At 41.2% G+C, this 27,567-nt stretch overlaps 2 protein-coding genes across 4 annotated transcripts in view; one reads left to right on the forward strand and one right to left on the reverse strand.

Moving 5' to 3' along the window:
* The window catches only part of ZNF3 (zinc finger protein 3), a 490,877-nt gene that overhangs the window by 100,472 nt on the left and 362,838 nt on the right, over positions 1-27,567 (reverse strand). The gene's annotated exons all lie outside the window — the stretch shown is intronic.
* LOC145531923 (cytochrome P450 3A24-like) overlaps positions 1-27,567 on the forward strand; it is a 104,574-nt gene that overhangs the window by 23,371 nt on the left and 53,636 nt on the right. The window contains exons 7-9 of one of the 3 annotated variants that reach the window (XM_081555862.1): positions 13,792-13,902; positions 14,025-14,109; positions 15,794-15,935. In XM_081555862.1, the coding sequence (XP_081411988.1) occupies positions 13,894-13,902; positions 14,025-14,109; positions 15,794-15,935 (236 nt within the window). In that variant the 5' untranslated portion in view covers positions 13,792-13,893. Of the gene's footprint in view, positions 1-2,689; positions 4,628-13,791; positions 13,903-14,024; positions 14,110-15,793; positions 15,936-27,567 lie in introns of those variants that run through there. The other 2 variants (XM_081555861.1, XM_081555863.1) reach the window with 2 other exon arrangements.

A 27,567-nucleotide genomic window follows, 5' to 3' on the forward strand; every position in this document is an offset into this window, starting at 1 on the left:
GGACATGACTGAGCAACTAACACTATCAGAGACTAAAGGTCTCCTTTTTGAGAGGTATTTGAAAATTTCTGGCTTCTGTTACTGTTAAAGTAACTTCATAAGCCCTAAATTGTTGATTAAAGTCCCCCAAATAAATTAATGAGTATGAGCCTATTATATTTTAGTCAATATACAGATTTTTTTTTTTTTTTTTGGTGAATATACTTTCTGGGCAGGCAGGTAACAAACTTTTAGATTATCTTTCAATGTATATATTCTGAGAGAATTGAAATTGTCAAAGGAGTCTTGACTTTTAGTGTCAGGCACCAGAGTTGTCCCATAATGGTGTGTTCCTGGGGTGAGCTGAGTTCCTATTCTCAATTTTTCTGAACTGGTCTGATGATAATCTGAACTTTATAAGGTTCATGTGCCACACTGAGTTTGTTGTTTAATATTCAACAAGGATTATGCCATCAAAGTAGTGCTGTAGGGAAATAACAGTTGTGTGTTGTCACTGGTGTGACTTAGTTGGTGTTGCAACACATTCCGTCTGGCTACTGATCTCAGTCCCCACCCCTGCCTTCTATCTTGATCTTCTATGTCTGCAACCTTGGAAGTTTTGAAATTTAGCTCGTGGAACCCTATTACCTGGACACTGAGAATGTATAATACCACCTCCATATATGACAGGAAACGGATTACAAATTGGAGTGGGACCTTGGGGTCTAGACTCTCACGATGACTTCCTCCCAGCAACATGTTCTAATAATTCCTTCTGTACTCTCATGTCTGGTCAGATTCAGCTGATTCCTGTTTTCCACGTGTTGCCTTCTCCAGTGCTCCCTTCCATAGGTCACTCTATGCCTCAGAGACCCTCTGTGGCCCTTGACTACATTCTTAGAAGGAATAGTTAGCCTTAGTTTATAACGTTGTTCTTGGTGAAGCTGATGGAAGGCCTGGGTCTTGTCCACTTGGCATCATCATCTTCTGACATCTGTTTTCTTCTGACATCTTTATAGGTGGTCCTTGCTTGAAAAGAGCTGATCCAGAAGGTCAGATGATCTTGCAGTGCTCACTGAAGCTGCTGGCCTGGTTCTTTCCTGCTCCATTTTTTAAATCCCTTGGACATGTCCTCAGTCCCAACCCAGCAATCCCATGTCTTGTCTCCATACAGAGAATTTGTCTTCCAGGGCTGTGCTGGACTCCATGGTGGAAGCTGCAGGTACTTGAGAGTGGCTTGTGGAAGGCTCAAGCAGGAGGTGAGGCCGGCATCAGTGTTTGGAGGGTAGGAGGGAATGGCTGAGCATTAGAAGGCCCTCATTATTGTTCAGTTGGATCAGCATGTCTTCCTAAGGTCTCTTGCCAGGCATGGCACTTGATGATGAAGAAATAAAAACAGACTTACTTCCGTGTGTGGAGCAAATCTGTCAGCACCATTTTTCCAACAGCATTTGCTCACTGTGTGTCTCTGTGTGTCACATTTTGGTAATTCTTGCAATATTTCAAACCCTCCGACAGCAAAAAGATTATAACATGCCAAGAGCTCAGATGGTGGTTAGCAATTTTAGTAATAAAATGTTTAAAAATCAAGGTATGCACACTGTTTTTCAAAGACATAATGCTATTGTACATTTAGCTGATTACAGCAGAGTGTAAGCATAACTTATGTGCACTGGGAAACCAAACCGTTTGTGTGACTTGCTTTATTGCAATACCTACTTATGGCAGTGGTCAGGAGCCGAACCTGTAATATCTCCAATGCAATACTTACATTCCTACTTTTCTTGGGTCATTCCTTTATCCTCTCAAAATGCTTCCTGGGATCACCCTTTAAATTAACTATTTACATCCAAATATTTACCCCAGGTCTGTTTAGGGGGGAATTAAAACTAAGAGCCTTATTATGTCCCTGAGGTTTTTACATCCATTTTCTTAAAACTTTTCTTGCTTTTCACACAAGCTGTGGAATATGCATTGAATCCTTTTTAGAGATGAGGATGCTGAAGTTCAGAGAAGTTACAGATTCCCCAGGTCACATAGCTAATCAGGGTAGAACCAGGGTTTAAAACTATGTCTGTATGACTTCAAAGCCTGTCTCATTTCTACCATTTCTACTGCTTCAGGGGAACACCCCTGCATCAGGGTCAACAGACCTAAAGACCCAACAGACCTGGGTTCAGTTCTTCCTCCACGTCAGTGTGTGACCTTGGGCAGACCCCTAGATTCTTATTGGTCTAAATCTTATTTGCATATTTAACCAGGTTATCCCCGTGGAACTGGACAGGATCAGATCTTTCTTTGGAATATGCAGGGAGTGGGCAGAGTGGAATGGGGGGCTGTCTGGGAGCTGCCCAGGTATTCAGGTGAAAAATTCAGGAAGTGGAGGTGGTTCAGAGCAGACACAGCAGAAATGCATTTTGTGGGAGGATTGGACAGGCCTTGAGGATGGACTGGAGTGGGGATGAGTGAGAGAGAAACCTTGGGTCCTGGCCTGAGCAGCCTGTCTTCACACAGTGGCTTTCCTCCTGGCCTGTGCCGCACATATTTGCTGTATGTTCAGGGACTCAGGAGAAGGCAATGGCAACCCACTCCAGTACTCTTACCTGGAAAATCCCATGGATGGAGGAGCCTGGTAGGCTGCAGTCCATGGGGTCGCTAGGAGTCGGACACGACTGAGCGACTTCCCTTTCACTTTTCACTTTCATGCATTGGAGAAGGAAATGGCAACCCACTCCAGTGTTCTTGCCTGGAGAATCCCAGGGATGGGGGAGCCTGGTGGGCTGTCGTCTATGGGGTCGCACAGAGTCGGACACGACTGAAGCGACTTAGCAGCAGCAGCAGCAGCAGCAGGGACTCAGGTCTAACCTCTTTGGGGCTCCATTTTGAGAGGTAAAAGCCCAGAAAAGCTGAACTAGAGGCCAGCCATGGGAACTGAATTGGCTGCTTCATGCCTTGATGCTTCTCAGTCGGTGGCTTCTCAGTCTTGGTCAGGTGTCTCAAGCTCTTTAAGTTCGGTCTTGGTGATTTTGTCACCCTTTCCGGGATCCTCCAAGATGACATCCAGTGTATAGGGAGTGGTTGGGATTAATGAGAATAAGAAAGTGGGCCTTGCAGGCCTCTGTGGTCAGGCGTGAGGTTTACCCAAGCTCTGCCCTGTGGCTTCACCCTGAGTGGAGGGTCCTACAGGGAAGGCGGGACATCTCGGTGGGGAAGAAGGCTGCTGTGCAGGGCGAGCCCTGGCTGCATCCAGATGTCTGGAGTGTGACCCTGCACACAGAGCGTAGTCTGCAAAAAGCCCAGGGGACTCCCTCCCCTGCTTGCCGCCAGGAACCTTTTGCTACAACTGGGTGACAGGGGCCTGAAAATCCACCTATGAGGGAAGGAGAAGGGACTGCATTAGCTCCACAGGGCTGCCACAACGATTCACGGCAGACTGGGCAGCTTAAACCACTGAAACGTATCCTGTCACAATTCTGGAGGCTAGAATTGCAAGATTAAGGGTTGGTTCCTTCAGTCTTCTCGCTGTGTCTTCACACGGTCTCCCTTTTGTGCTCGTCTGTCCTGGTTTCCTCATCTTGTAAAAACACCAGTCATATCGAGTTAGTATTCACCCATATGAGCTGGTTAAGCCTTAATTTCCTCTTTAAAGGCCCCACCTCCAGTTCTGAGGTTCTGGGGTTTAGGACCTCAACCTATACACTTGGAGGAGACAATTTAGCCCATAACAGGATCCCAGGAGAGATCCTGTGAGCCTGCACATGGCTGTCTCAGGAGGGTGAAGGGGACCTGCAGCAGTGGACAGGCACTGTCGTGGAGGCTGAGTGGGTGGAACATGGAGTTGGGATGCAGGTGCCAGTGGAAAGGGCCCAGAGATCAGCAGAGGTGACTCCCAGACCTGACAGAACCAGACCTGCGACCTTAATCATTAAACTGTGCTGGTTCCAAACAACCTCATTAGTCTCCCTGCTGGGATGGGCCACCCAAAGGTCAGGGGGGCTTGGAAGCTAATGTTGGCCCCATTGGTGTCCTTTCAGGGCCCAGCTCACTGCTGAGCATGTTGCAGGCCCTCTGCCAAAACATCTCCTGGTTGTTTGTGAAACACCCAGTGAGTGCCCATGGGCACTCCTTTGGGGATTTCCCAATATCTCCTATCAGGAGGTTCATCTGAACCTCAACTATGCCTGGGAGGTCAGTAGGAGGCTCTTGTCTTGGCTTCTGTTTGGATTTACAGAGATTTCCTGGGCCTGCTCTGGGTCAGACATGAGATCCTCCCAGTCTGGTGGGGAAACCTCAGACCCATGAACAGACAATCAATATGGTGGGAGGTTGGACCTGGTGCTTTGGGAGCAAGAGACGAAGTGCTTAGTCCCAAAGGGGTTTGGAAGGAGGTGACACCTGAGATGAAGCTTTTAAAATTTATTTTTAAATTTTATTTATTTTTTATTGAAGGATAATTGCTTTACAGGATTTTGCTGTTTTCTGTCAAACCTCAACATGAATCAACATGAATACATATTTCCTCTCCCTTTTGAAACTCCCTCCCATCTCCCTCCCCATCCCACCCCTCTAGGTTGATACAGAGCCCCTGTTTGAGTTTCCTGAGCCATACAGCAAATTCCTGTTGACTATCTATTTTACAGATGGTAATGTAAGTTTCCATGTTACTCTTTCCATACATCTCACCCTCTCACCCTCTCCTCCCCTCTTCCCATGTCCATAAGTCTATTCTTTATGTCCGTTTTTCCACTGTTGCCCTGTAAATAAATTCTTCAGTACCATTTTTCTAGATTCCATATATATGTGTTAGAATACGATATTTATCTTTCTCTTTCTGACTCACTTCACTCTGTATAATAGGTTCTAGGTTCATCCACCTCATTAGAACTGACTCAAATGTGTTCCTTTTAATGACTGAGTAATATTCCATTGTGTATACATACCACAGCTTCTTTATCCATTCATCTGTTGATGGACATCTAGGTTGCCTCCATGTTCTAGCTATTGTTAATAGTGCTGCAATGAACAATGGGATACATGTTTCTCTTTCAGTTTTGGTTTCCTCAGGGTATATTCCTAGGAGTGGGATTGCTGGGTCATATGGTGGTTTTATTTCTAGTTTTTTTTAAGGAATCTCCATACTGTCTTCCATAGTGGCTGTATCAATTTACATTCCCACCAACAGTGCAAGAGCGTTCCCTTTTCTCCACACTCTCTCCAGCGTTTATCATTTGTAGAGTTTTTGATGAGGACCATTCTGACTGATGTGAGGTGATATCTCATTGTAGTTTTGACTGCATTTCTGTAATAATGAGTGATGTTGAGCATCTTTTCATGTGTTTGTTGGCCATCTGTATGTCTTCTTTGGAGGAATGTCTGTTTAGGTCTTTTCCCCACTTTTTGATTGGGTTGTTTATTTTTCTGGAATTGAGCTGCATGAGCTGCTTGTATATTTTGGAAATTAATCCTTTGACAGTTGTTTCATTTGCTATTATTTTCTCCCATTCTGAGGGTTGTCTTTTCACCTTGCTTATAGTTTCCTTTGTTGTGCAAAAGCTTTTAAGTTTAATCAGGTCTCACTTGTTTACTTTTGTTTTTATTTCTGTTACTCTTGGAGGTGCGTCATAGAGAATCTTGCTGTGATTTATGTTATCGAGTGTTCTGCCTATGTTTTCCATTAAGAGCTTTATAGTTTCTGGTCTTACATTTAGGTCTTTAATCCATTTTGAGTTTATCTTTGTATATGGTGTTAGGAAGTGTTCTAATTTCATTCTTTTACATGTAGTGTCCAGTTTTCCCAGCACCATTTATTGAAGAGGCTGTCTTTGCCCCATTGTATATTCTTGCCTCCTTTGTCAAAAATAAGGTACCCATAGGTGCATGGGTTTATTTCTGTGCTTTCTATCTTGTTCCATTGGTCTGTATGTCTGTTTTTGTGCCAGTACCATACTGTCAGTACCATACATGACTGTAGTTTTGTAGTACAATCTGAAGTCAGAAAGGTTGATTCCTCCAGCTCCATTCTTCTTTCTCAAGACTGCTTTGGCTATTTGGGGTCTTTTATATCTCCATATGAATTGTGAAATTTTTTGTTCTAGTTCTGTAAAAAATCCCATTGGTAATTTGATAGGGACCACATTAAATCTGTTGATTGCATTTGGTAGTATAGTTATTTTCACAATATTGATTCTTCCTACCCAGGAACATGGAATATCTCTCCTTCTGTTTATGTCATTTTTTGTTTCTTTCATTAGTGTCTTATAACTTTCTGTGTACAGTTCTTTTGTCTTCTTTGGTAAGTTTATTCCTAGATATTTAATTCTTTTTGTTGCAATGGTGAATGAGATTGATTCCTTAATTTCTCTTCCTGGTTTTTCATTGTTAGTATATGGAAGTGCAAGTGATTTCTGTGTATTGATTTTGTATCCTGCAACTTTGCTAAGTTCACTGATTAGCTCTAGGAATTTTCTGATACTACCCTTTAGGGTTTTCTATGTACAGTACCATGTCATCTGCAAAGAGTGAGAGCTTTACTTATTCTTTTACAATCTGGATTCCTTTTATTTCTTTTTCTTCTCTGATTGCTGTAGCTAGGACTTCCAGAACTATGTTGAATAATAGTGGTGAAAGTGGACACCCTTGTCTTGTTCCTGATCTTAGGGAGAATGCTTTCAGTTTTTCACCATTGAGAATAATGTGTGCTGTAGGCTTGTCATATGTGGCCTTTACTACACTGAGGCAGGTTCCTTCTATGCCCTTTTTTTAAAGAGTTTTAATCATAAATGGGTGCTGAATTTTGTCAAAGGCTTTTTTTTTACATCTATTGAGATAATCATATGGTTTTTACCTTTCAGTTTGTTAATATGGTGTATCCCATTGATTATTTTCCATATATTGTAGAATGCTTGCATCCCTGGAATAAACCCAACTTGATCATGGTGTATGAGCTTTTTGATGTGTTGCTGAATTCTGTTTGCTAAAATTTTGTTGAAGATTTTTGCATCTATGTTTATCAGTGATATTGGCCTGTAGTTTTCTTTTTGTGTGTTGTCTTTGTCTGGTTTTGGTATCAGGGTGATGGTGGCCTCGTAGAATGAATTTGGAAATGTTCCTTCCTCTGCAATTTTTTGAAAGAATTTTAGAAGGATAGGCATTATCCCATCTCTAAATGTTTGATAGAATTCAGCTGTGAAGCTATCTGGTCCTGGGCTTTTGTTTTTTGGGAGATTTTTGATCACAGCTTCAATTTCAGTGCTTGTAACTGGGTTGTTCATAATTTCTATTTCTTCCTGGTTCATTGTTGGAAGATTGAACACTGTCCAATCTGTGTTCTAAGAATCTGTCCATTTCTTCCAGGTTATCTATTTTATTGCCATATGTTGGTCATAGTAGTCTCTTATAATCCTTTACATTTCTGCATTGTTTTTTGTAACCTCTCCTTTTTCATTTCTAATTTTGTTGATTTGATTCTTCTCTCTTTTTTTCTTGATGAATCTGGCTAAGGGTTTCTCAAAGAACCAGCTTTTCGTTTTATCAATCTTTACTATTGTTTCTTTCACTTCTTTTTCATTTATTTCTGCTCGGATCTTTATGATTTCTTTCCTTCTACTAATTTTTTTTTTCCTTCTTCTTTTTCCAGTTGCTTTAGGTGTAAAGTTAGGTTGTCTATTCGATGTTTTTCTTGTTTCTTGAGGTAGGATTGTGTTGCTATAAACTTCCCTCTTAGAACTGCTTTTGCTGCACCCCATAGGTTTTGAGTTGTCATGTTTTCATTGTCATTTGTTTCTAGAAGTTTTTTGATTTCCCTTTTGATTTATTTGGTAACCTGTTGGTTATTTAGAAATGTGTTGTTTAATCTCCACATATTTGTGTTTCTTACAGTTTTTTTTCCTTGTACTTGATATCTAGTCTTATAGCATTGTAGTCAGAGAAGATGCTTGATACAATTTCAGTTTTCTTAAATTTACTGAGGTTTGATTTGTGACGCAAGATGTGGTCTATCCTGGAGAATGTTCCATGTGCACTTGAGAAGAAGGTGTATTCTTCTGCATCTGGATGGAATGTCCTGAAGATATCAATGAGATCCATCTCATCTAATGTATCATTTAAGACTTATGTTTCCTTATTAATTTTCTGTTTTGATGATCTGTCCTTTGGGGTGAGTGGGGTGTTAAAGTCTCCTACTATTATTGTGTTACTGTCAATTTCTCTTTTTATGTCTGATGGTGTTTGTCTTATGTACTGAGCTGCTACTATGTTGATTGCATAGATATTTACAATTGTTATGTCTTCCTCTTGGGTTGATCCCTTGATCATTATGTAGTGTCCTTCCTTATCTCTTGTAATCTTCTTTATTTTAAGGTCTATTTTGTCTGATACAAGGATTGCTACTCCAGCTTTCTTTTGCTTCCCATTTGCATGAAATATATTTTTCCATCCTCTCACTTTCAGTCTATATGTCTTGAGGTCTGAAGTGCGTTTCTTGTAGACAGCATAGATATGGGTCTTGTTTTTGTATCCATTCAGCCAGTCTGTCTTTCGGTTGGAGCATTTAATCCACTTACATTTAAAGTAATTATTGATATATATGTTCCTATTGCCATTTTCTAATTGTTTGGGGTTGATTTTGTAGATATTTTTTCTTCTGTTGTATTTCTTGACTATATAAGTCCGTTTAACATTTGTTGTAAAGCTGGTTTGGTGGTACTGAATTCTCTTAACTTTTGCTTGTCTGAAAAGCTTCGTATTTCTCCATCAATTTTGAATGAGATCCTTGCTGGATCAGTAATTAGATTAAGATTAAGATACAGTAATATTGGTTGTAGATTTTTCCCTTTCAGTACTTTAAATATATCCTGCCATTCCCTTCTGGCCTGCAGAGTTTCTGTTGAAAGGTCAGCTATTAAGTGTATGGGGTTTCCCTTGTATGTTACTTGTTGCTTCTCCTTTGCTGCTTTTAATATTCTTTCTTTGTGTTTAGTCTTTGTTAGTTTGATTAGTATGTGTCTTGGCATGTTTCTCCTTGGGTTTATCCTGTATGGGACTCTTTGTGCCTCTTGGACTTGATTGGCTATTTCCTTTTCCATGTTGAGGAAATTTTCAACGACAATCTCTTCAAAAATTTTCTCATACCCTTTGTTTTTCTCTTCTTCTTCTGGGACCCCTATAATTCGAATGTTGGTGCGTTTGATATGTTCCCAGAGGCCTCAGACTGTCCTCAGCTCTTTTCATTCCTTTTACTTTATTCTGCTCTTCAGAAGTTATCTCCACCATTTTATCTTCCAGCTCACTGATTTGTTCTTTTGCTTCAGATATTATGCTATTGATTCCTTCTAGAGTATTTTTAATTTCAGTAATTGTGGTGTTTGTCTCTGTACGCTTATTTTTTAGTTCTTCTAGGTCTTTGTTAGTTGATTCTTGCATTTTCTCCATTTTGTTTTCAAGGTTTTGGATCATCTTTACTATCATTATTCTGAATTCTTTTTCAGGTAATTTTCCTATTTCCTCTTCATTTATTTAGACTTCTGTGTTTCTAGTTTGTTCCTTCATTTATGCAGTATTTCTCTGCCTTTTCATTTTTTAAAAAAATTATTGTGTTTGAGGTCTCCTTTTCCTAGGCTTCAAGGAAAGTTGAATTCTTTCCTTGAAGAAGGTTAAATTCTTTCTTCCTTTTGGTTTCTGCCCTCCTAAGGTTGGTCCAATGGTTTGTGTGAGCTTTGTATAGGGTGAGATTTGTGCTGAGTTTTTGTTTGTTTCTTTGTCTGTTTTTCTTCTGGTGGGCAAGGCTGAGTGATGTGGTAATCCTGTCTTCTGATGATTGGGTTTGTATTTTTGTTTTGTTTGTTGTTTAGATGAGGCGTCCTGCACAGGGTGCTACTGGTGGTTGGGTGATGCTAGGTCTTGTATTCAGATGGTTTCCTTTGTATGAGTTTGATACTCCCTAGGGTTAGTTCTCTGGTAGTCTAGGGTCTTGGAGTCAGTGCTCCCACTCCAAAGGCCCAGGGCTTGATCTCTGGTCAGGAACAAAGATTCCACAAGTGGTTTGTTATGGCATTAAGTGAGATTAAAACAAATATCCAAAAATAAGAAACCAAAGATGAACGCCAGACAAGTGGTAGTTACAAAATTAGGCAAATAATACTTAAAATAATGGAATATACAGATATACATATACACCCATGAGCAAACTGAAAACAGTCCAACAAAAACAAAGTACATTAGATTGATCTGGCAAACAAAGGAAATAAAAAATTATATTTACCAGTTAAGAACAAAACTAACTTAAGCATAAACTGGAAACAAAACTAAAGCAAGGTGCTAAGTGGGGAATAAAGCAATGAAAGCAAAACAAAACTAACAAATATGTTGAGAGGAAAAGAAAGAAAGAATAGATATGCAAAGTTAGAGGTAGATGCTAAGAGGTAGATGCTGCTAAGTCGCTTCAGTCTTGTCTGACTCTGTGCGACCCCATAGACAGCAGCCCACCAGGCTCCCCCGTCCCTGGGATTCTCCAGGCGAGAACACTGGAGTGGGTTGCCATTTTCTTCTCCAGTACATGAAAGTGAAAAGTGAAAGTGAAGTTGCTCAGTCGTGTCTGACTCTTAGCAACCCCATGGACTGCAGCCTATCAGGCTCCTCCGTCCATGGGATTGTCCAGGCAAGAGTACTGGATTGGGTTGCTATTTCCTTCTCTGAGAGGTAGATGAAGATTTATACACATTGAAGATTAACTGCAAGGGGAAAAGAACAGTAGGAAAGGCAAACAAAAGAATAAATGTAGAAAAAAATATAATAGGTTTTAAAAAATTAAAATTATAAAAAGGAGCAAAGAGAAAAAAATGGAAGAAGAGAGAAAAAAGGGGAAAAAAAGGAAAACTCCACAGAATTGCAAAAGTCCAATGTAGAGGCAGAGTTTTGTAACAACAATAGAAAATGTGACTGAATATACACATATACATATACACCCAGAAGCAAAATCAAAACAGTCCAACAAAAATAAAGTACAATAGATTGACCTGGTGAACAGAGGAAACCAAAAGTTATATCTACTAGAACAAAACAAATTAAAGCACAAACTGGAAAACAAAACTAAAGCAAGGTGCCAATTGGGGAATAAAGCAATGAAAATAAAACTGACAAATATGTTGAGAGCAAAGGAGAGAAAGAAAAGAAAGAATAGATATGCAAAGTTAAATAGAGGTAGATAAAGAAGGTTTATATACATTAAAGATTAACTGCAAGGGGAAAACAAACATAGGAAAAGCAAACAAAGGAATAAATGTAGAAAAAATAATAATAGGTTTTTAAAATTAAAATTAAAAAGAAAAGAAAAAAAAGAGGAAAACTCCACAGAACTGCAAAAGCCCAACATAGAGGCAGATATAAAAAATGTGACTGAGAGAAAAAGAAAAAAGCTCAAAAGCTTAATTGGATTTCTTAGTGCCAACAAAATCGACAACTGCAGCGGTGGGGCGGGGGGGGGGGGGCAGAACAAGTCAAAATATAAGAATAAATGTTTTTCTTGAGTCACTTTCCCACGCTGTCAGAGTCCTTTCCCGTGCTGGGAATCACAGTCTACCTTACCTCCCTAGGATGCCCTCCAACACTGCTGATCTCTGGATCTGCTGGGGGCTGCTCAGATTCTAATCTGGTCCTACTCCTGTGTATTCTTGCCTCCAGTGTCCACAGCTCTCAGAGCTAGTGCGCTTTCCGTTGTGGGCGCTCTCAATGGCCTTTTGTATATTCCATAGACACAAGAGTATGCTTAGTTGATCGTGTGGATTTAATCTGCAACTTGTACAGCTGGTGGGAAGGTTTTGGATCTTCTTCCTTAGCCACACTGCCCCTGGGTTTCAATTGTGGTTTTATTTCCACCTCTACATGTGGGTCGTCCACTGGGGTTTAGCTCCTGAGGCTGCCCTGGAGGGCTTGGGTTTGCCCCTGTGAGGGCCAGGTGTGGAGGTGGTGCAGCTGCTTGAGTCACAAGGGTTCTGGCAGCACCAGATACTCAGGGGGGTTGGTGGCTAGGGTGGTAGGAAATATAGTGCTCTGGAAGGGTATGGCAACCAGTCTTGGCCAATAGGCTCCAGTATTCTTGCCTGGAGAACCCCCTCTCTGACAGAGAAGCCTGGCAGGCCACAGTCCACAGGGTTGCAAAGAGTCGGACATGACCGAAGTGACCCTGAGTGCATAAATGCAGGATTTTTTTTTTTTTTTTTTGCCTGTGGCAGCTCTGCCACAGTGAGAGTTGAGCGTGAAGGTGGTGCAGCTGTTTGGCTTGCAGGGACCCTGGCAGCACCAAGTGTGCAAGGACACGGACTGCCTCCGCCATAGGAGTTATGGCCCTATCAGAGTCTTTTTTTGAGTCTCTTGTAGCTGGTGATCAGAAGGCCTCATAGGACAGTCTTTCTCCATAGCTTCGCCCATTCAGGCACTTAGAGGACTCCCTTGTCTGGGGTCCTTCTCTGTTGTTTGGTGCGTCAGGCACATAGAGGGTCCCCCCGACTGGGATCCTACTCTGTAGATGGGTGCATCAGTCACTGAAAGGAGCACCCCAGGTGGGGTCCTGCTCTGTAGTTAAGTGCGTCAGGCATTTGATGGGCCAGCCTCTCGATTGTTCAGCTGCCGCTGTGAGTTTCGTGTGGTTGTATATATTCTTTTCCACTGGTCAGGTACTCCTGTCCGCTCCCAGCTGGTGTCCTCCGTGCACTTCTGGGTCTGAAGTTGTATTCCTGAGGTATCTGTGGAGAGAGATGTACTCCACGTCCACCTACTCCTCCGCCATCTTGTTCTCTGCACCTAAAATTTATTTTTAAAAGCCAAATTTATAGATGTACATGCTTTAGAAAGTGGAATAGTCCTACACTGTTTACAACAAAATTAGAGGCACATTTCTATACCTGATCCCCACACTAGTTTTTCCTTCCAATGTCCATTTTTCACCCCAATGAGAAGTTTCTTCCGGTGTTTGTTGCCATGTCATTAAATGACATGCTTATCCTACTGTTTCTTGATTACTTTGGGAGATGGGGATTCAGGTTTCTGATATCCTCCTGGCCTCACACAGGGAGGATAAAACAGGGATGGGGATGGGGTTTTTATTTGGTGTTTGCATCTTGATGACCTTAGTTCTCATTATCCAGACTGAAGCCACACACACCTCTGTACTTCCATTTCTGTTCTCGACATCTTTTCATTTTTTTTTGGAATCAATAGTTCCTCTAGTAATCATGAGTTTTATGTGTCCCAAACTATCATCCGTTTTCTATAAAAGTGTGCCTCCCCTCTCAGGATATTCAAGTCCTCCCCAAGCTCTCTCCTAGCTCAGGCCTAGGCTACTTACTTCTGCTCTCGTATGGCCATCTTCCCGGGCGTTCCCCTTGCCTCTCTGCTGCACTGAATTTTACCTGTTCCTGGATGCTCAGGCTGTCTCTTTCTTAGTTTTGTCCTTGTTTTGATAGAGGGCATCATCATGTCACTTTCTGAGGCATGATACTTACGAGTATTTTTTTTTTTTCTGTGAAGTTGCATGTTTGACTAACTCTCTGTTCTACACTCATACTTGATTGATGGCTTGGGTGTAAAATTCGAGGTGGGGTGAATTTTCCCTCTGAATTTGAAGACACAGAGTCGTGCTTCTGTTACTGCTGTTGAGAAGCTCAATGCCCTTCTGATTTCTATTTCTTTGTGTCTGACCTGTTTCTTATCTCCACCCCACTTTTGGAAGTTCTTGGGATTTTATTTTTGTCCCTGGTTCTCTGAAATGTCATGACTGTGAGTCCTGCCTGGTGAATCTGCTTTCATCTGTTATTCTAGGCCAGAGCTGTCCAGTCCACCTTTCTGTGATGCTACAAATGCTCTCTACCTGTGTTATTCTGTATGGTGACCTCCAGCTGCTAGAGACAAACAAGCATTGAAATGTGGCTGGTATGACCAAGGAACTGCTTGTCTGGTTTTATCTAATTTTAAGTAATTTGCATTTTAACTTTAATTAGCTTCATGTGACTTGGGGCTACCACATTGGACAGTGCTTTCCATTGATTTTTCAGTCTGAACCCGTAGCACTTGGGAGAAGCAAAGTAAGCAGAACCACACCAGTAGAGCCCAGAAAGACTCAGGAGCTGAATGACCCAGGTACCTCTGCAACTGGGAGTGTTAAGGGGGATGAAAGCAGAGGACCTCACATCTCAGTGATCATTTCTTGAGAGTCTGCTGAGGATCAGGTTTCTGATGGGCAAGGTCACATGTCCTCTTCTCTCAAAGCCACCAGGACACTGACCTGCAGATCCAGGCCCCAAGCCCCTTGGGTCACAGATCAGGGGCTGGTGTGGTCTGGGCTCCTTTAGAAGGGAAAGACATAATTAGTATCACTCAGTTTATAGATTAGACAACTGAGGCTGAGAAGGTTTAAATAACTCACCCAGGGCCTGCATATCAGTCACATTCTGTGGATCCCTACCAGCCAACTCTTCATAGAACACAGAGCATAGGTGGCCCCGGAGCCCACAGAAGGCTCAGGGACCTCCTTGGGTTTCCAACCACATCGTTTGCTTGTCACCCTCTGTTTCTGGCAAATTCTCACAAATTCTTAGTTAATGTGGTTACAGAAAGTCAAAATCCCAGAAATTGTACTCTTTCACAAAAGCTAGAGTGGCTATTAAAAAAAAAAAAGGAAAACAACAAGTGTTGATGAGGATGAAGAGAAGTTGGAACCCTCATCTGTTGCTGGTAGGAATGTAAAGTTGCAGCCATTGTGCAGAACAGTTTGGCACCTCCGAGCCAACAATTACACTCCTGGGTAGATGCCTAAGAGAACTGCATACAGCTTCTCCAACAAATACACGTATCTGCATGTTCATAGCAGCACTATTCACAATAGCTGAAGGGTAGAAACAAGGCAAACCAGTGGATGAATAAACAGATCGTGATGTATCCATACAATAATTGTTTCTTTAGCCATCAAAGATGTGAAGTACTGATACATAGTACAAGAGAGATCAACTTCAAAGGCATGTAATCAAAAGAATTCAGACACAGGATGCTACATATAATGTGATTCGTTTATATGAAACATATAAAATGGGCAAATTCAGGAAGACAGAATGTACATGGGTGGTGGCCAGGGGCTGGGAGAGGAGCGAGTGGGGAGAAACTGCTTGTTGGGCTCAGGAGTGTACCCTGGTGGAAGGGGAGTGTCTTAGAACTAGAGGAGGTGGTGGCACAACACTGTTGAATGTGGTAAATGACATTAAATTGCCCACTTAATTTATGTCAGGTGGATTTTATCATAGTAAAAAAAAAAAAAAAATGCCAGGAATGTACCCTAACAAGTACAAGACAGGTCCCTGTGGTGTCTGTGAAACCCAGTGGCTTTATTTTAAATTTTTTAATGTATATTTATTTATTTGACTGTGCTGGATCTTAGTTGCAGCACATAGGATCTTTAGTTGTGGCATGGGATCTGTTGTGGCATGTGGGATCTAGTTCCTTGATTAGGGATTGAACTGGGGCCCCTGCATTGGGAGCTTGGAGTCTTAGCCACTGCACCACCAGGGAAGTCCCACCCAGTGGCTTTTCCCAGATGTCTTGCACAGCCTTCAGGTCCCTGCTTAGCTGTCCAGGGTGAAACCTTGGGCCCAGAATTACAGGATCCCTAACTTGGCCTGTGATCTGATCACTTCCTTCATAGCAGTTATAAAAGCTGGCTGATTTAGACTCCGTGCTTTGCAACCAAGAAATGACAAACATACTCAGCATTGATAATGATAAGATAGACCATTCTTACAGCCTAGAATGCTCTCTCTGCTTCTCTCCTTAGACAAATACTGCTCTGCCACTAGTACTGCAAGTGGTGTCACCTCCTCCAAGAAGCTCACTCATCCCTACAGAGGCTCCAGATCCCAGTTATCTCTGCCTTTCCTATCCTTTGGAGGTGTCTGCATGCATGGTACCCCACTTAGGTAAGTGCCCTTTGTGACAGTCTTGTTCACACTTTGTCCCCATGGTGCATCATAGCTCCGGACACAGCGAAGACCAGTTCAGACTGATACACAGGGCATATGACCATGCAGATAACTGTGTGTCCAATCAGAATAGGGCTTCTTGTGTTGGAGTCCAAGTGTGGGCTGGAATTGGCCTGGCTGGGCCCCTGGAAAAAGTCACTTAACTTGGCAGGCACATGGTGACATTACTTAGAAATCTCTTGGAACTGCATGCACTAATGAGGAGTATTTGTTTATTTTCTGGGGATTTGGTTTATTTTGTCCATCTGATTATCACAGGAGCTTATGTTGTAACTAAAGGTGAAGAACTCAGCATTTGAACCTAGTTGATCTCAGTTGAATGAACCCACTGAATGAACCCATGTTGGTCAGTTCAAACAGCCTCAAATGGTCAAAAATGTTTAATTTATTCAGTGATTTTTTGAATTGTTCACCTGGGATCCACAATCTGGGTTTCTGACAAAAACAAGTAATGACATTCTTTTTGTTTCCAGCATAAAATTAATTGATGGGGTTTTGTGTACTTAAAGAGTGTTACAAATTTTGAAAAGGCTGTATGTGCATGTGGTAAAATGGCATAAGCAGATAATGCTTTTATACTATGAAGAATGATGTTTTGTTCGGTAATTTTGGTAGACAATTTTATCACATTAAGGAAATTCCTTGCTATTAGTAGTTTGCATTCTTCTTCTATCATAAATGATACATTGAATATTAACAAATGCATTTTCTGAAGCTATTGTGATGATAAGACTTTAATCTTGTAATAAATTAACCTGATAACTAATATTTATATTAATTCTCTGTTAACCACCCTTGAGTTCCAGGGTAAAAGCCGACTTGGTCATGGTGTATTATTGTTGCTGGATTTGACTGGCTTTATTTTACTCAGGATTTTTGTGTTGAAGCCCATGAATGAGACTGAAATGTAGTCTTTCTTTCTTGTCTCTTTTTTGTTCTATTTGGATCAAGTGCATACTGTCCTCATGGAGTGAGCTGGGCGTGATTGGATTGATTTTATGTGACAACTCAGAATTTTAGCTTCACCTCTGCCATGGCATCCTCTCAGTTGGCCGCCAGTGGCTCTGCCTCCTAGTACTTATGTGCCATTTAATCCCTTCCCACTGGTGAGGCTGGGATAAGTGACTTGATTCTAATGAGTAGAATATTAAATGGGTGCCCCCTCTCACACCCTCACTCTGGGGGAAGCGGCTGCCGTGTTGTGAGCTGCTCTGTGGAGAGACCCCGGTGGCAGAGATCTGAGGGGCTTCTGGGCCGTAGCCAGTGAGGAACTGAATCCTTGAGCTTGTGAGCATCTGAACCCTGCCAGACCACCTGGAGGACCTGAAAGTGAGTCTTTCCCCAGATGAGACTTTGGATGAGAGGCAGCCCAGCCTGATAGCAGGAGAGAGCTTGAGTCAGAGACTCCCAGGTAAGCCACACCTGGACTCTCAGCCCCAGGAGCTGTGACACAGTCAGTGCTTGTTGTTTCAAGGGGTTATATTTGGGGACAATCTGCTAGACAGTATAGAGAACTAGTGTACCTGCTGTGGTCTCTGTTCCCGCCACAACTACAGGGGATCATCTTTGCATGCATTCCAACTGAATTTGTGCAGTGAAACTTGGTTGTGCCTCTCAACCTAGCAATTCATCTGTAATACAGAAGTTTTAGAGAATTACTTCCCTGTGGGAGGAACATTTTCTCAAAAAGAGAGGGAAACCAGTGGATACCCTCTTCCCCCTTCCTTCCCTTGGATGGGCTGCATCTTCTGAGTGGTTGTATGGCTTCTCAGAAGATGGTCAGTTGATCAAAGAGCTGGTTGCTTTTGATACCAAGTGTTGACCAGGTTGGTTAATGAATCTGGTATTGATTCTCCTTCCTTGCTTTTTTCCTATTTTCCTTCACTCTTCCTCCCCTGGATCAAATTCCTCAGATGATAGTAGCATGAAAGCCTGTATTTCAGGCTCTCCTTTCTTGGGAAAGCAGGCTAAGACAAATGTGTTTCTTGAAGGTTACTGTAAAACTCTCTGGATGTGATTTCTCCTTGTAGGAAGACTTTGACTTCCAATTATTTTTAAAGGAGTTTTGGGACTAACTTTATATTTCTTGTTTGGCTGGTGTTGGTCAATTATGTTTCTCTAGGGGCCAGCCTATTGCTTTTAATATTTCAGCTAATGTTTTTTTCACAATTCTTAGCAACAATTAAATTAATAGATGTGATTTTTCTTGAGTTTTACTTCATCCTTTCAATTTCAGATATTCAGGTGGGCCCAGGCATATGTAGTTTTTAACCTTCCCCCTGCACTTGAATTATAATGAATGTCATGTTCTGAGTGTCACTATGTTTCTACATGAGAACTGTGATATGCAGAAGTGGGACTCTCCCCATCAGCTACATGTTGAGGACAAGGGTCAGTGGGGAAGATGTTGCCTTTGGGCTGATTCCCAAAGGAAGTTTAGGAATTCACCAGATGGAAAATGGATTGGATCCATTCCAGATGGAAGAACAGTTGTGTAGACACAAGAAGACCCAGTCGTCTGAGGAGCTTGGGGATGGTACATCTTACCATTTTCTTAAAATATGTTTACACTGGAAGTGGACTGAGACAAGACTGAAGAAGTCAGTTGTGACCAGATGCACATGGGTCTTTTTTCACTATTTATTGTATTTTATTTTATTTAATTGTGTATTTTAATTGGAGGCTAATTGCTTTTCAATATTGTAGTGGTTTTTGCCATACGTTAACATGAATCAGCCATGGGTGTACATGTGTTCCCCTTCCTGAACCCCCCTCTCACCTTCCTCCATATCCCATCCCTCAGGGTCATCCCAGTGCACCAGCCCTGAGCACCCTGTCTCATGCATCAAACCTGGACTGGCAGTCTATTTCACATATGATAATATACATGTTTCAATGCTATTCTCTCAAATCATCCCATCCTCACCTTCTCCCACAGAGTCCAAAAGTTTCTCCTTTATATCTGTGTCTCTTTTGCTGTCTCGCATGTAGGGTCATCATTACCATCTTTCTAAATTCCATGTATATGCATTAATATACTATATCAATGTTTTTCTTTCTGACTTACTTCACTCTGTATAATAGGCTCCAGTTTCATCCACCTCATTAGAACTGATTCAAATGCATTCTTTTTAATAGCTGAGCAATATTCCATTGTGTATATATACCACAGCTGTCATATCCATTCATCTGCCGATGGACATCTAGGTTGCTTCCATGTCCTGGTTATTGTAAACAGTGCTGTGATGAACACTGGGGTACACGTGTCTCTTTCAGTTCTGGTTTCCTCGATGTGTATGCCCAGCAGTGGGATTGCTGGGTCATATGGCAGTTCTATTTCCAGTTTTTTAAGGAATCTCCACACTGTTCTCCATAGTGGCTGTACTAGTTTGCATTCCCACCAACAGTGTAAGAGGGTTCCCTTTTCTCCGCACCATCTCCAGCATTTATTGTTTGTAGACTTTTTGATAGCAGCCATTCTGACTGGCGTGAGGTGGTACCTCATTGTGGTTTTGATTTGCATTTCTCTGATAATGAGTGGTGTTGAGCATCTTTTCATGTGTTTGTTAGCCATCTGTATGTCTTCTTTGGAGAACTGTCTGTTTAGTTCTTTGGCCCATTTTTTGATTGGGTCATTTATTTTTCTGGAATTGAGCTGCATGAGCTGCTTGTGTATTTTTGAGATTAATTCTTTGTCAGTTGCTTCGTTTGCTATTATTTTCTCCCATTCTGAAGCCTGTCTTTTCACCTTGCCTATAGTTTCCTTTGTTGTGCAAAAGATTTTAAGTTTAATTAGGTCCCATTGTTTATTTTTGCTTTTGTTCCCATTACTCTGGGAGATGGGTCATAGAGGATCCTGCTGTGATATATGTCGGAGAGTGTTTTGCCTATGTTTTCCTCTAGGAGTTTTATAGTTTCTGGTCTTACGTTTAGATCTTTAATCCATTTTGAGTTTATTTTTGTGTATGGTGTTAGAAAGTGTTCTAGTTTCATTCGTTTACAAGTGGTTGACCAGTTTTCCCAGCACCACTTGTTAAAGAGATTGTTTTCTCCATTGTATATTCTTGCCTCCTTTGTCAAAGATAAGGTGTCCATAGGTGCGTGGACTTATCTCTGGGCTTTCTATTTTGTTCCATTGATCTGTATTTCTGTCTTTGTTCCAGTACCATACTGTTTTGATGACTGCAGCTTTGTAGTATAGCCTGAAGTCAGGCAGGTTGATTCCTCCAGTTCCATTCTTCTGTCTCAAGATTGCTTTGGCTGTTTGAGATTTTCTGTATTTCCATACAAATTGTGAAATTATTTGTTCTAGTTCTTGAAAAATACCATTGGTAGCTTGATAGGGATTGCATTGAATCTATAGATTGCTTTGGGTAGTATACTTATTTTCACTCTATTGATTCTTCCGATCCATGAACATGGTATATTTTCCATCTATTTGTGTCCTCTTTGATTTCTTTCATCAGTGTTTTATAGTTTTCTATATATAGGTCTTTTGTTTCTTTAGGTAGATATATTCCTAAGTATTTTATTATTTTCGTTGCAATGGTGAATGGAATTGTTTCCTTAATTTCTCTTTCTGTTCTCTCATTGTTAGTGTATAGGAACGCAAGGGATTTCTGTGTGTTAATTTTATATCCTGCAACTTTACTATATTCACTGATTAGCTCTAGTAATTTTCTGGTGGAGTCTTTAGGCTTTTCTATGTAGAGGATCCTGTCATCTGCAAACAGTGAGAGTTTTACTTCTTCTTTTCAATCTGGATTCCTTTTATTTCTTTTTCTGCTCTCATTGCTGTGGCCAAAACTTCCAAAACTATGTATAGTAGTGGTGAGAGTGGGCACCCTTGTCTTGTTCCTGACTTTAGGGGAAATGCTTTCAATTTTTCACCATTGAGGATAATGTTTGCTGTGGGTTTGTCATATATAGTTTTTATTATGTTGAGGTATGTTCCTTCTATGCCTGCTTTCTGGAGGGTTTTTATCATAAATGGATGTTGAATTTTGTCAAAGGCTTTCTCTGCATCTATTGAGATAATCATATGGTTTTTATCTTTCAATTTGTTAATGTGGTGTATTACATTGATTAATTTGCGGATATTAAAGAATCCTTGCATTCCTGGGATAAAGCCCACTTGGTCACGAGGTATGATCTTTTCAATATGTTGTTGGATTCTGTTTGCTAAAATTTTGTTAAGGATTTTTGCATCTATGTTCATCAGTGATATTGGCCTGTAGTTTTCTTTTTTTGTGGCATCTTTGTCTGGTTTTGGTATTAGGTTGATGGTGGCCTCATAGAATGAGTTTGGAAGTTTACCTTCCTCTGCAGTTTTCTGGAAGAGTTTGAATAGGATAGGTGTTGTCTTTTCTCTAAATTTTTGGTAGAATTCAGCTGTGAAGCTGTCTGGTCCTGGGCTTTTGTTTTCTGGAAGATTTCTGATTACGGTTTCAATTTCCATGCTTGTGATGAGTCTGTTAAGATTTTCTATTTCTTCTTGGTTCAGTTTTGGAAAGTTATACTTTTCTAAGAATTTGTCCATTTCTTCCAAGTTGTCCATTTTATTGGCATATAGTTGCCGATAGTAGTCTCTTATGATCCTTTGTATTTCTGTGTTGTCTGTCGTGATCTCTCTGTTTTCATTTCTAATTTTGTTAATTTGATTCTTCTCCCTTTGTTTCTTGATGAGTCTGGCTAATGGTTTGTCAATTTTATTTTTCTTCTCAAAGAACCAGCTTTTAGCTTTGTTGATTTTTGCTATGGTCTCTTTTGCATTTATTTATGCCCTAATTTTTAAGATTTTTTTCCTGCTACTAATCCTGGGGTTCTTCATTTCTTCCTTTTCTAGTTGCTTTGGGTGTAGAGTTAGGTTATTTATTTGACTTTTTTCTTGTTTCTTGAGATAAGCCTGTATTGCTATGAACCTTCCCCTTAGCACTGCTTTTACAGTGTTCCATAGGTTTTGGGTTGTTGTGTCTTCATTTGCCTTCGTTTTTATGCATGTTTTGATTTCTTTTTTGATTTCTTCTGTGATTTGTTGGTTATTCAGAAGCGCATTGTTTAGCCTCCATATGTTGGCATTTTTAATAGTTTTTTTCCTGTAATTGACATCTAATCTTACTGCATTGTGGTCAGAAAAGATGCTTGGGATGATTTCAATATTTTTGAATTTACCAAGGCTAGATTTATGGCCCAGGATGTGATCTGTCTTGGAGAAGGTTCCATGTGCAGTTGAGAAAAAGGTGAAATTCATTGTTTTGGGGTGAAATGTCCTATAGATACCAATTAGGTCTAACTGGTCCATTGTATCATTTAAACCTTGTGTTTCCTTGTTAATTTTCTGTTTGGTTGATCTATCCATAAGTGTGAGTGGGGTATTAAAGTCTCCCACTATTATTGTGCTATTGTTAATTTCCTCTTTCATACTTGTTAGCATTTGCCTTACGTATTGTGGTGCTCCCATGTTGGGTGCATATATATTTATAATTGTTGTATCTTCTTCTTGGGTTGATCCTTTGATCATTATATAGTGTCCTTCTTTGTCTCTTTTCACGGCCTTTATTTTAAAGTCTATTTTATCTTATATGAGTATTGCTACTCTTGCTTTCTTTTGGTCTCCATTTGCATGAAATATCTTTTTCCAGCCCTTCACTTTTAGTCTGTATGTGTCCCTTGTTTTAAGGTGGGTCTCTTGTAGACAGCATATATAGGGGTCTTGTTTTTGTATCCATTCATCCAGTCTTTGTCTTGTGGTTGGGGCATTCAACCCATTTACATTTAAGGTAATTAATGATAAGTATAGTCCCATTGCCATTTACTTTGTTGTTTTGGGTTCGAGTTTATAAACCTTTTCTGTGTTTCCTGTCTAGAGAAGATCTTTTAGTATTTGTTGAAGAGCTGGCTTGGTGGTGCTGAATTCTCTCAGCTTTTGCTTGTCTGTAAAGCTTTTGGTTTCTCCTTCGTATTTGAATGAGATCCTTGCTGGGTATAGTAATCTGGGTTGTAGGTTTTTCTCTTTCATCACTGTAAGTATGTCCTGCCATTCCCTTCTGGCCTGGAGTTTCTCTTGAAAGATCAGCTGTTATGCTTATGGGAATCCCCTTGTGTGTTATTTGTTGCTTTTCCTTTGCTGCTTTTAATATTTGCTCTTTGTGTTTGATCTTTGTTAATCTGATTAATATGTGTCTTGGGGTGTTTCACCTTGGGTTCATCCTGTTTGGGACTCTCTGGGTTTCTTGGACTTGGGTGGCTATTTCCTTCCCCATTTTAGGGAAGTTTTCAACTATTATCTCCTCAAATATTTTCTCATGGCCTTTCTTTTTGTCTTCTTCTTCTGGGACTCCTATAATTCGAATGTTGGGGCGTTTAACATCGTCCCAGAAGTCTCTGAGGTTGTCCTCATTTCTTTTAATTCTTTTTCTTTTTTTCCTCTCTGCTTCATTTATTTCCACCATTCTATCTTCCACCTCACTTATCCTATCTTCTGCCTCAGTTATTTTACTGTTGGTTCACTCCAGAGTGCTTTTGCATTATTCATTATTGATTGATTCTTTTTTATTTCTTCTAGGTCCTTGTTCAACATTTCTTGCATCTTCTCAATCCTTGTCTCCAGGCTATTTATCTGTAACTCCATTTTGCTTTCAAGATTTTGGATCATTCTTACTATCATTATTCTGATTTCTTTTTCAGGTAGACTCCCTATCTCCTCCTCTTTTGTTTGGTTTGGTGGGCATTTATCATGTTCCTTTACCTGTTGAATATTTCTCTGCCTTTTCATCTTGTTTAGATTGCTGTGTTTGGGGTGGCCTTTCTGTATGCTGGAAGTTTGTGGTTCCTCTTTATTGTGGAGGTTCCTCCCTGTGGGTGGGATTGGATGAGTGTCTTGTCAAGGTTTCCTGGTTAGGGAAGCTTGTGTCCATGTTCTGGTGGGTGGAGCTGGATCTCTTCTCTCTAGAGTGCAATGAAGTGTCCGGTAGTGAGTTTTGAGGTGTCTCTGGGTGACTTTTGGCTGCTTGTATATTAATACTCAGGGTTGCATTGCTGGAGAATTAGCGTGGTATGTCTTGCTCTGAAAGTTGTTGGCTCTTGGGTGGAGCTTGGTTTCAGTGTAGGTATGGAGGCTTTTTGATGAGTTCTTGTCAGTTAATGTTCCCTGAAGTCAGGAGTTTTCTAGTGTTCTCGAGTTTTGGATTTAAGCCTCCTGCCTGTGGCTTTCAGTCTTATTCTTACAGTAGCCTCAAGACTTCTCCATCCATACAGCACTGATGACAAAACATCTAGGTTAATGGTGAAAAGATTTTCCACAGTGAGGGACACCCAGAGAGGTTCACAGAGTTACATGGAGAGGAGAAGAAGGAGAAGGGAGATAGAGGTGACCAGGAGGAGAAGAGGGGGAATCAAAAGGGGAGAGCGCAATCTAGCCAGTTATCAATACCCTATGTGCTCTCCACAGTCTGGAATACCCAGAGAGGTTCAAGGAGTTACATAGAGAAGAGAAGAGGGAGGAAGGAGATAGAGGTGACCAGGAGGAGAGGAGGGGGAGTCAAAAGGAGAGAGACCGATCTAGCCAGTAATCAGTTCCCTAAGTGTTCTCCACAGCCTGGAACACCCAAAGAGATTCACAGAGTTAAGCAGAGAAGAGAGGGGGGAGGGAGGAGATAGAGGTGACCTGGGGGAGAAAAAGGAGAGTCAAAAGGGGAGAGAGCAATCAAGCCAGTCATCACACCCCTAAGTAAATATGGGTACTGAAGATTAAATTCTTAAAGGTACAAAATTGATAAATACCAAAAAGCAAAGATTCAAAATCTAGATTAGAGGTTAGATGCTCCAAAATACAATATTAAAAATACAAAACAAAATCACCAAAATTATAAAATATATATATATGAAATTTGCTTTAAAAATAGGGTATTTTTTTTGGCAAGGTAATAGTATGTTATAGAAATGAAAATTAAGGAGTAATAACTTAAAAATAAAAAAATTAAAAAATGATAATAGTAAAATATATCTAGGAATTTCTCTGGAGATGTTGAGGGCAAGGTGAGGTCAGTTCAGTTTCAGATAGTTCCTTGTTCCAGCTTATACTTCTTCTCAAGGTCTATAGGCCCCTTCCAATGCTTAGTCAAGGCTAACTACAGGGTTTTAATCTGTTGCACCTGTCACTTGCAAAGCGGTTCCCTCTTCTTTGTTTATTTTGGCTTCCTCTGTTTGCAAGTCTCTTCAGTGTCTAATTTCTGCCCTGACACAAGGGGGTGAAGGTGGTCATTTATTTAGGCTTGCTTGTTCAGTTGTGCTGTAGGAAGGGAGAAACACTGCAAACAAATATCACTGGCAAGTGTGGGGAGTGCTCACAGTGTTTGGACCACACTGGGTTTGCCCCAGCTCACGGCATGTGGGCTTTCCTGGTCTACACTGCTCAGGCTCTAGGTTGCTCTGCAGGGGAACTGTCCAAAGCATGCCCTGGGTTTCGTGCACTTCCCAGATCTAAGCTGCTCAGATTCAAGTTCTCAGGTACTCCACAAAGGCACAGACTTGGTTGGGCATGCATTTTGTGCCCTTCCCAGGTCCAAGCAGCTCAGGCGACCAGGTGCTTGGCGAGTGCACTGTCCCAGGTGGTCTTTGCATCTTAATCACCTCCCTATCCCAACTGCTCAGTTTCCTGGGTATGCAGTGGGAGTGCCATCTCAGGTGTGCCATGTGTCTCCTCTGGGGAGCTGATCTCTGGCTGCAAACCTCCTGGCAGATGTCAACCATCCAGGATCCCAGGAAGACTTGGTTAGAAACTGGGAGCCTGATCACAGTTTGGTGAAGGATGCTGTTTCTGGGGCCGAGATTGCCTATCGCCTTCCAGCTCTGGCTGTCGCCTGCCTGCCTCTCTGCCTCTGGCAAGGGGATGGGCCAGTCTGCAGCCTGCTAGCTCTCCTCTGGTATTTGCTCAATCCTTTTTGTGAGCAGGCCAAGCTGTGCCTTAGGTTAGAGCTTTCTGTGGGAAAGTTCCCTCTCTCTCTCTCTTTTTTCCCCTCTCTCTGGCTATCCTACAGTTTAGGTTGCTGTCTCACGTTAGCTCCTTCAGTGTGTCCTCAGGGCATCCAGGCCCAGTCCTTACCCTAAGCATGCAACCGGCGCCTCCCTGTTTAGCCCCCACTCGCTGGTGGTGGACGCAAGCATCTGGGCTACTTCTCCTCTGGGAGTTGCAGTTAGGCGCATATTCTGTTTTGTTTTTTTTTCCCCTCCTAGTTATGTTGCCCTCTGAGATCCCCAAACTCCCCACAGACCTGCTGGTGAGAGGGTTTCCTGGTGTTTGGGAACTTCTACTCCTTCACGACTCCCTCCCTGGGATGGATCTCCATTTCTAACTCTCTTGTGTCTCTTTTTGTCTTTTGTATTTGTCCTACCTCCTTTTGAAGAGAATGGGCTGCCTTTCTGGGTGCCTGGTGTCCTCCGCCAGCATTCAGAAGTTGTTTTGTGGAAGTTGCTCAGCATTCAAATGATCTTTTGATGAGTTTGTGAGGGAGAAAGTGGTCTCCCCTTCCTATTCCTCCACCAACTTAGGACCACCCTCCAATGTCTCTGCTTTTTAATACATTGTCTAGGATTGTCATAGCTCTTCTTCCAAGGAGCAATCATCTTTTAATTTCATGTCTGCAGTCATCATCTGCAGTGATTTGGAGCCCAAGAAAATAAAGTCTGTCACTGTTTCCATTGTTTCCCTATCTATTAATATACAATGTTATAATAGTTTCAGGCATACAGAAAACAAACAGATGGTTGCCACAGGGGAGGAGGATTGAGGGACAAACAAAATAGGTGAAAGGAATTAAGAGATACAAACTTTGATACATGTTATATTAGTTTCAGGTATACAACATAGTGATTCCATATTGTAATACATTACAATTTGATCACGTCAGTAAGACCATCAAGCATCTGTCACCATATACACTTGTGACTGTATTATTGACTATATTCCCTATGTGAACATTACATCCCAGTGATTTATGTATTTTCTATCTGGAAGTTTGTATCTCTTAATTCTCTTTACCTGTTTGGTTTGTGAATATTCATTAGAAGGACCGATGCTGAAGCTGAAGCTCCAATATTTTGGTCACCTGATTCAATGAGCCGATTCATTAGAAAAGACCCTGATGCTGGGAAAGACTGAAGACAGGAGGAGAAGGGGACGACAGAGGACAAAATGGTTGGATGGCATCACTGACTCAATGGACATGAGTTTGACAAGTTCTAGGAGATGGTGAAGGACAGGGAAGTGTGGCGCGCTGCAGTCCATAGGTGTGCAAAGTGTCAGACATGACTGAGTGACTGAACAACAAAATATAAATGAAATTATACAATAATTTTTTTTCTGTTTGAACTATTTCACTTAGCATAATACCCCAGGTCAATATTTAAAAACCAGACACTTGATTAAAAAGTGGGCTGAAAACCTGAATAGACATTTAAAAAATTACATATAGATGGCAACAGGCACATGAAAATGTGCTCAGCATCACTCATCATCAGGAAATGCAAGTCAAACCCTTAATGACACACCTCACACCCATCCAAATGACAA

This window comes from Giraffa tippelskirchi, chromosome 13 (assembly GCF_054371585.1).
Source record: "Giraffa tippelskirchi isolate mGirTip1 chromosome 13, T2T-mGirTip1v1.2.pri, whole genome shotgun sequence".
Classification (NCBI taxonomy): Eukaryota; Metazoa; Chordata; class Mammalia; order Artiodactyla; family Giraffidae; genus Giraffa; species Giraffa tippelskirchi.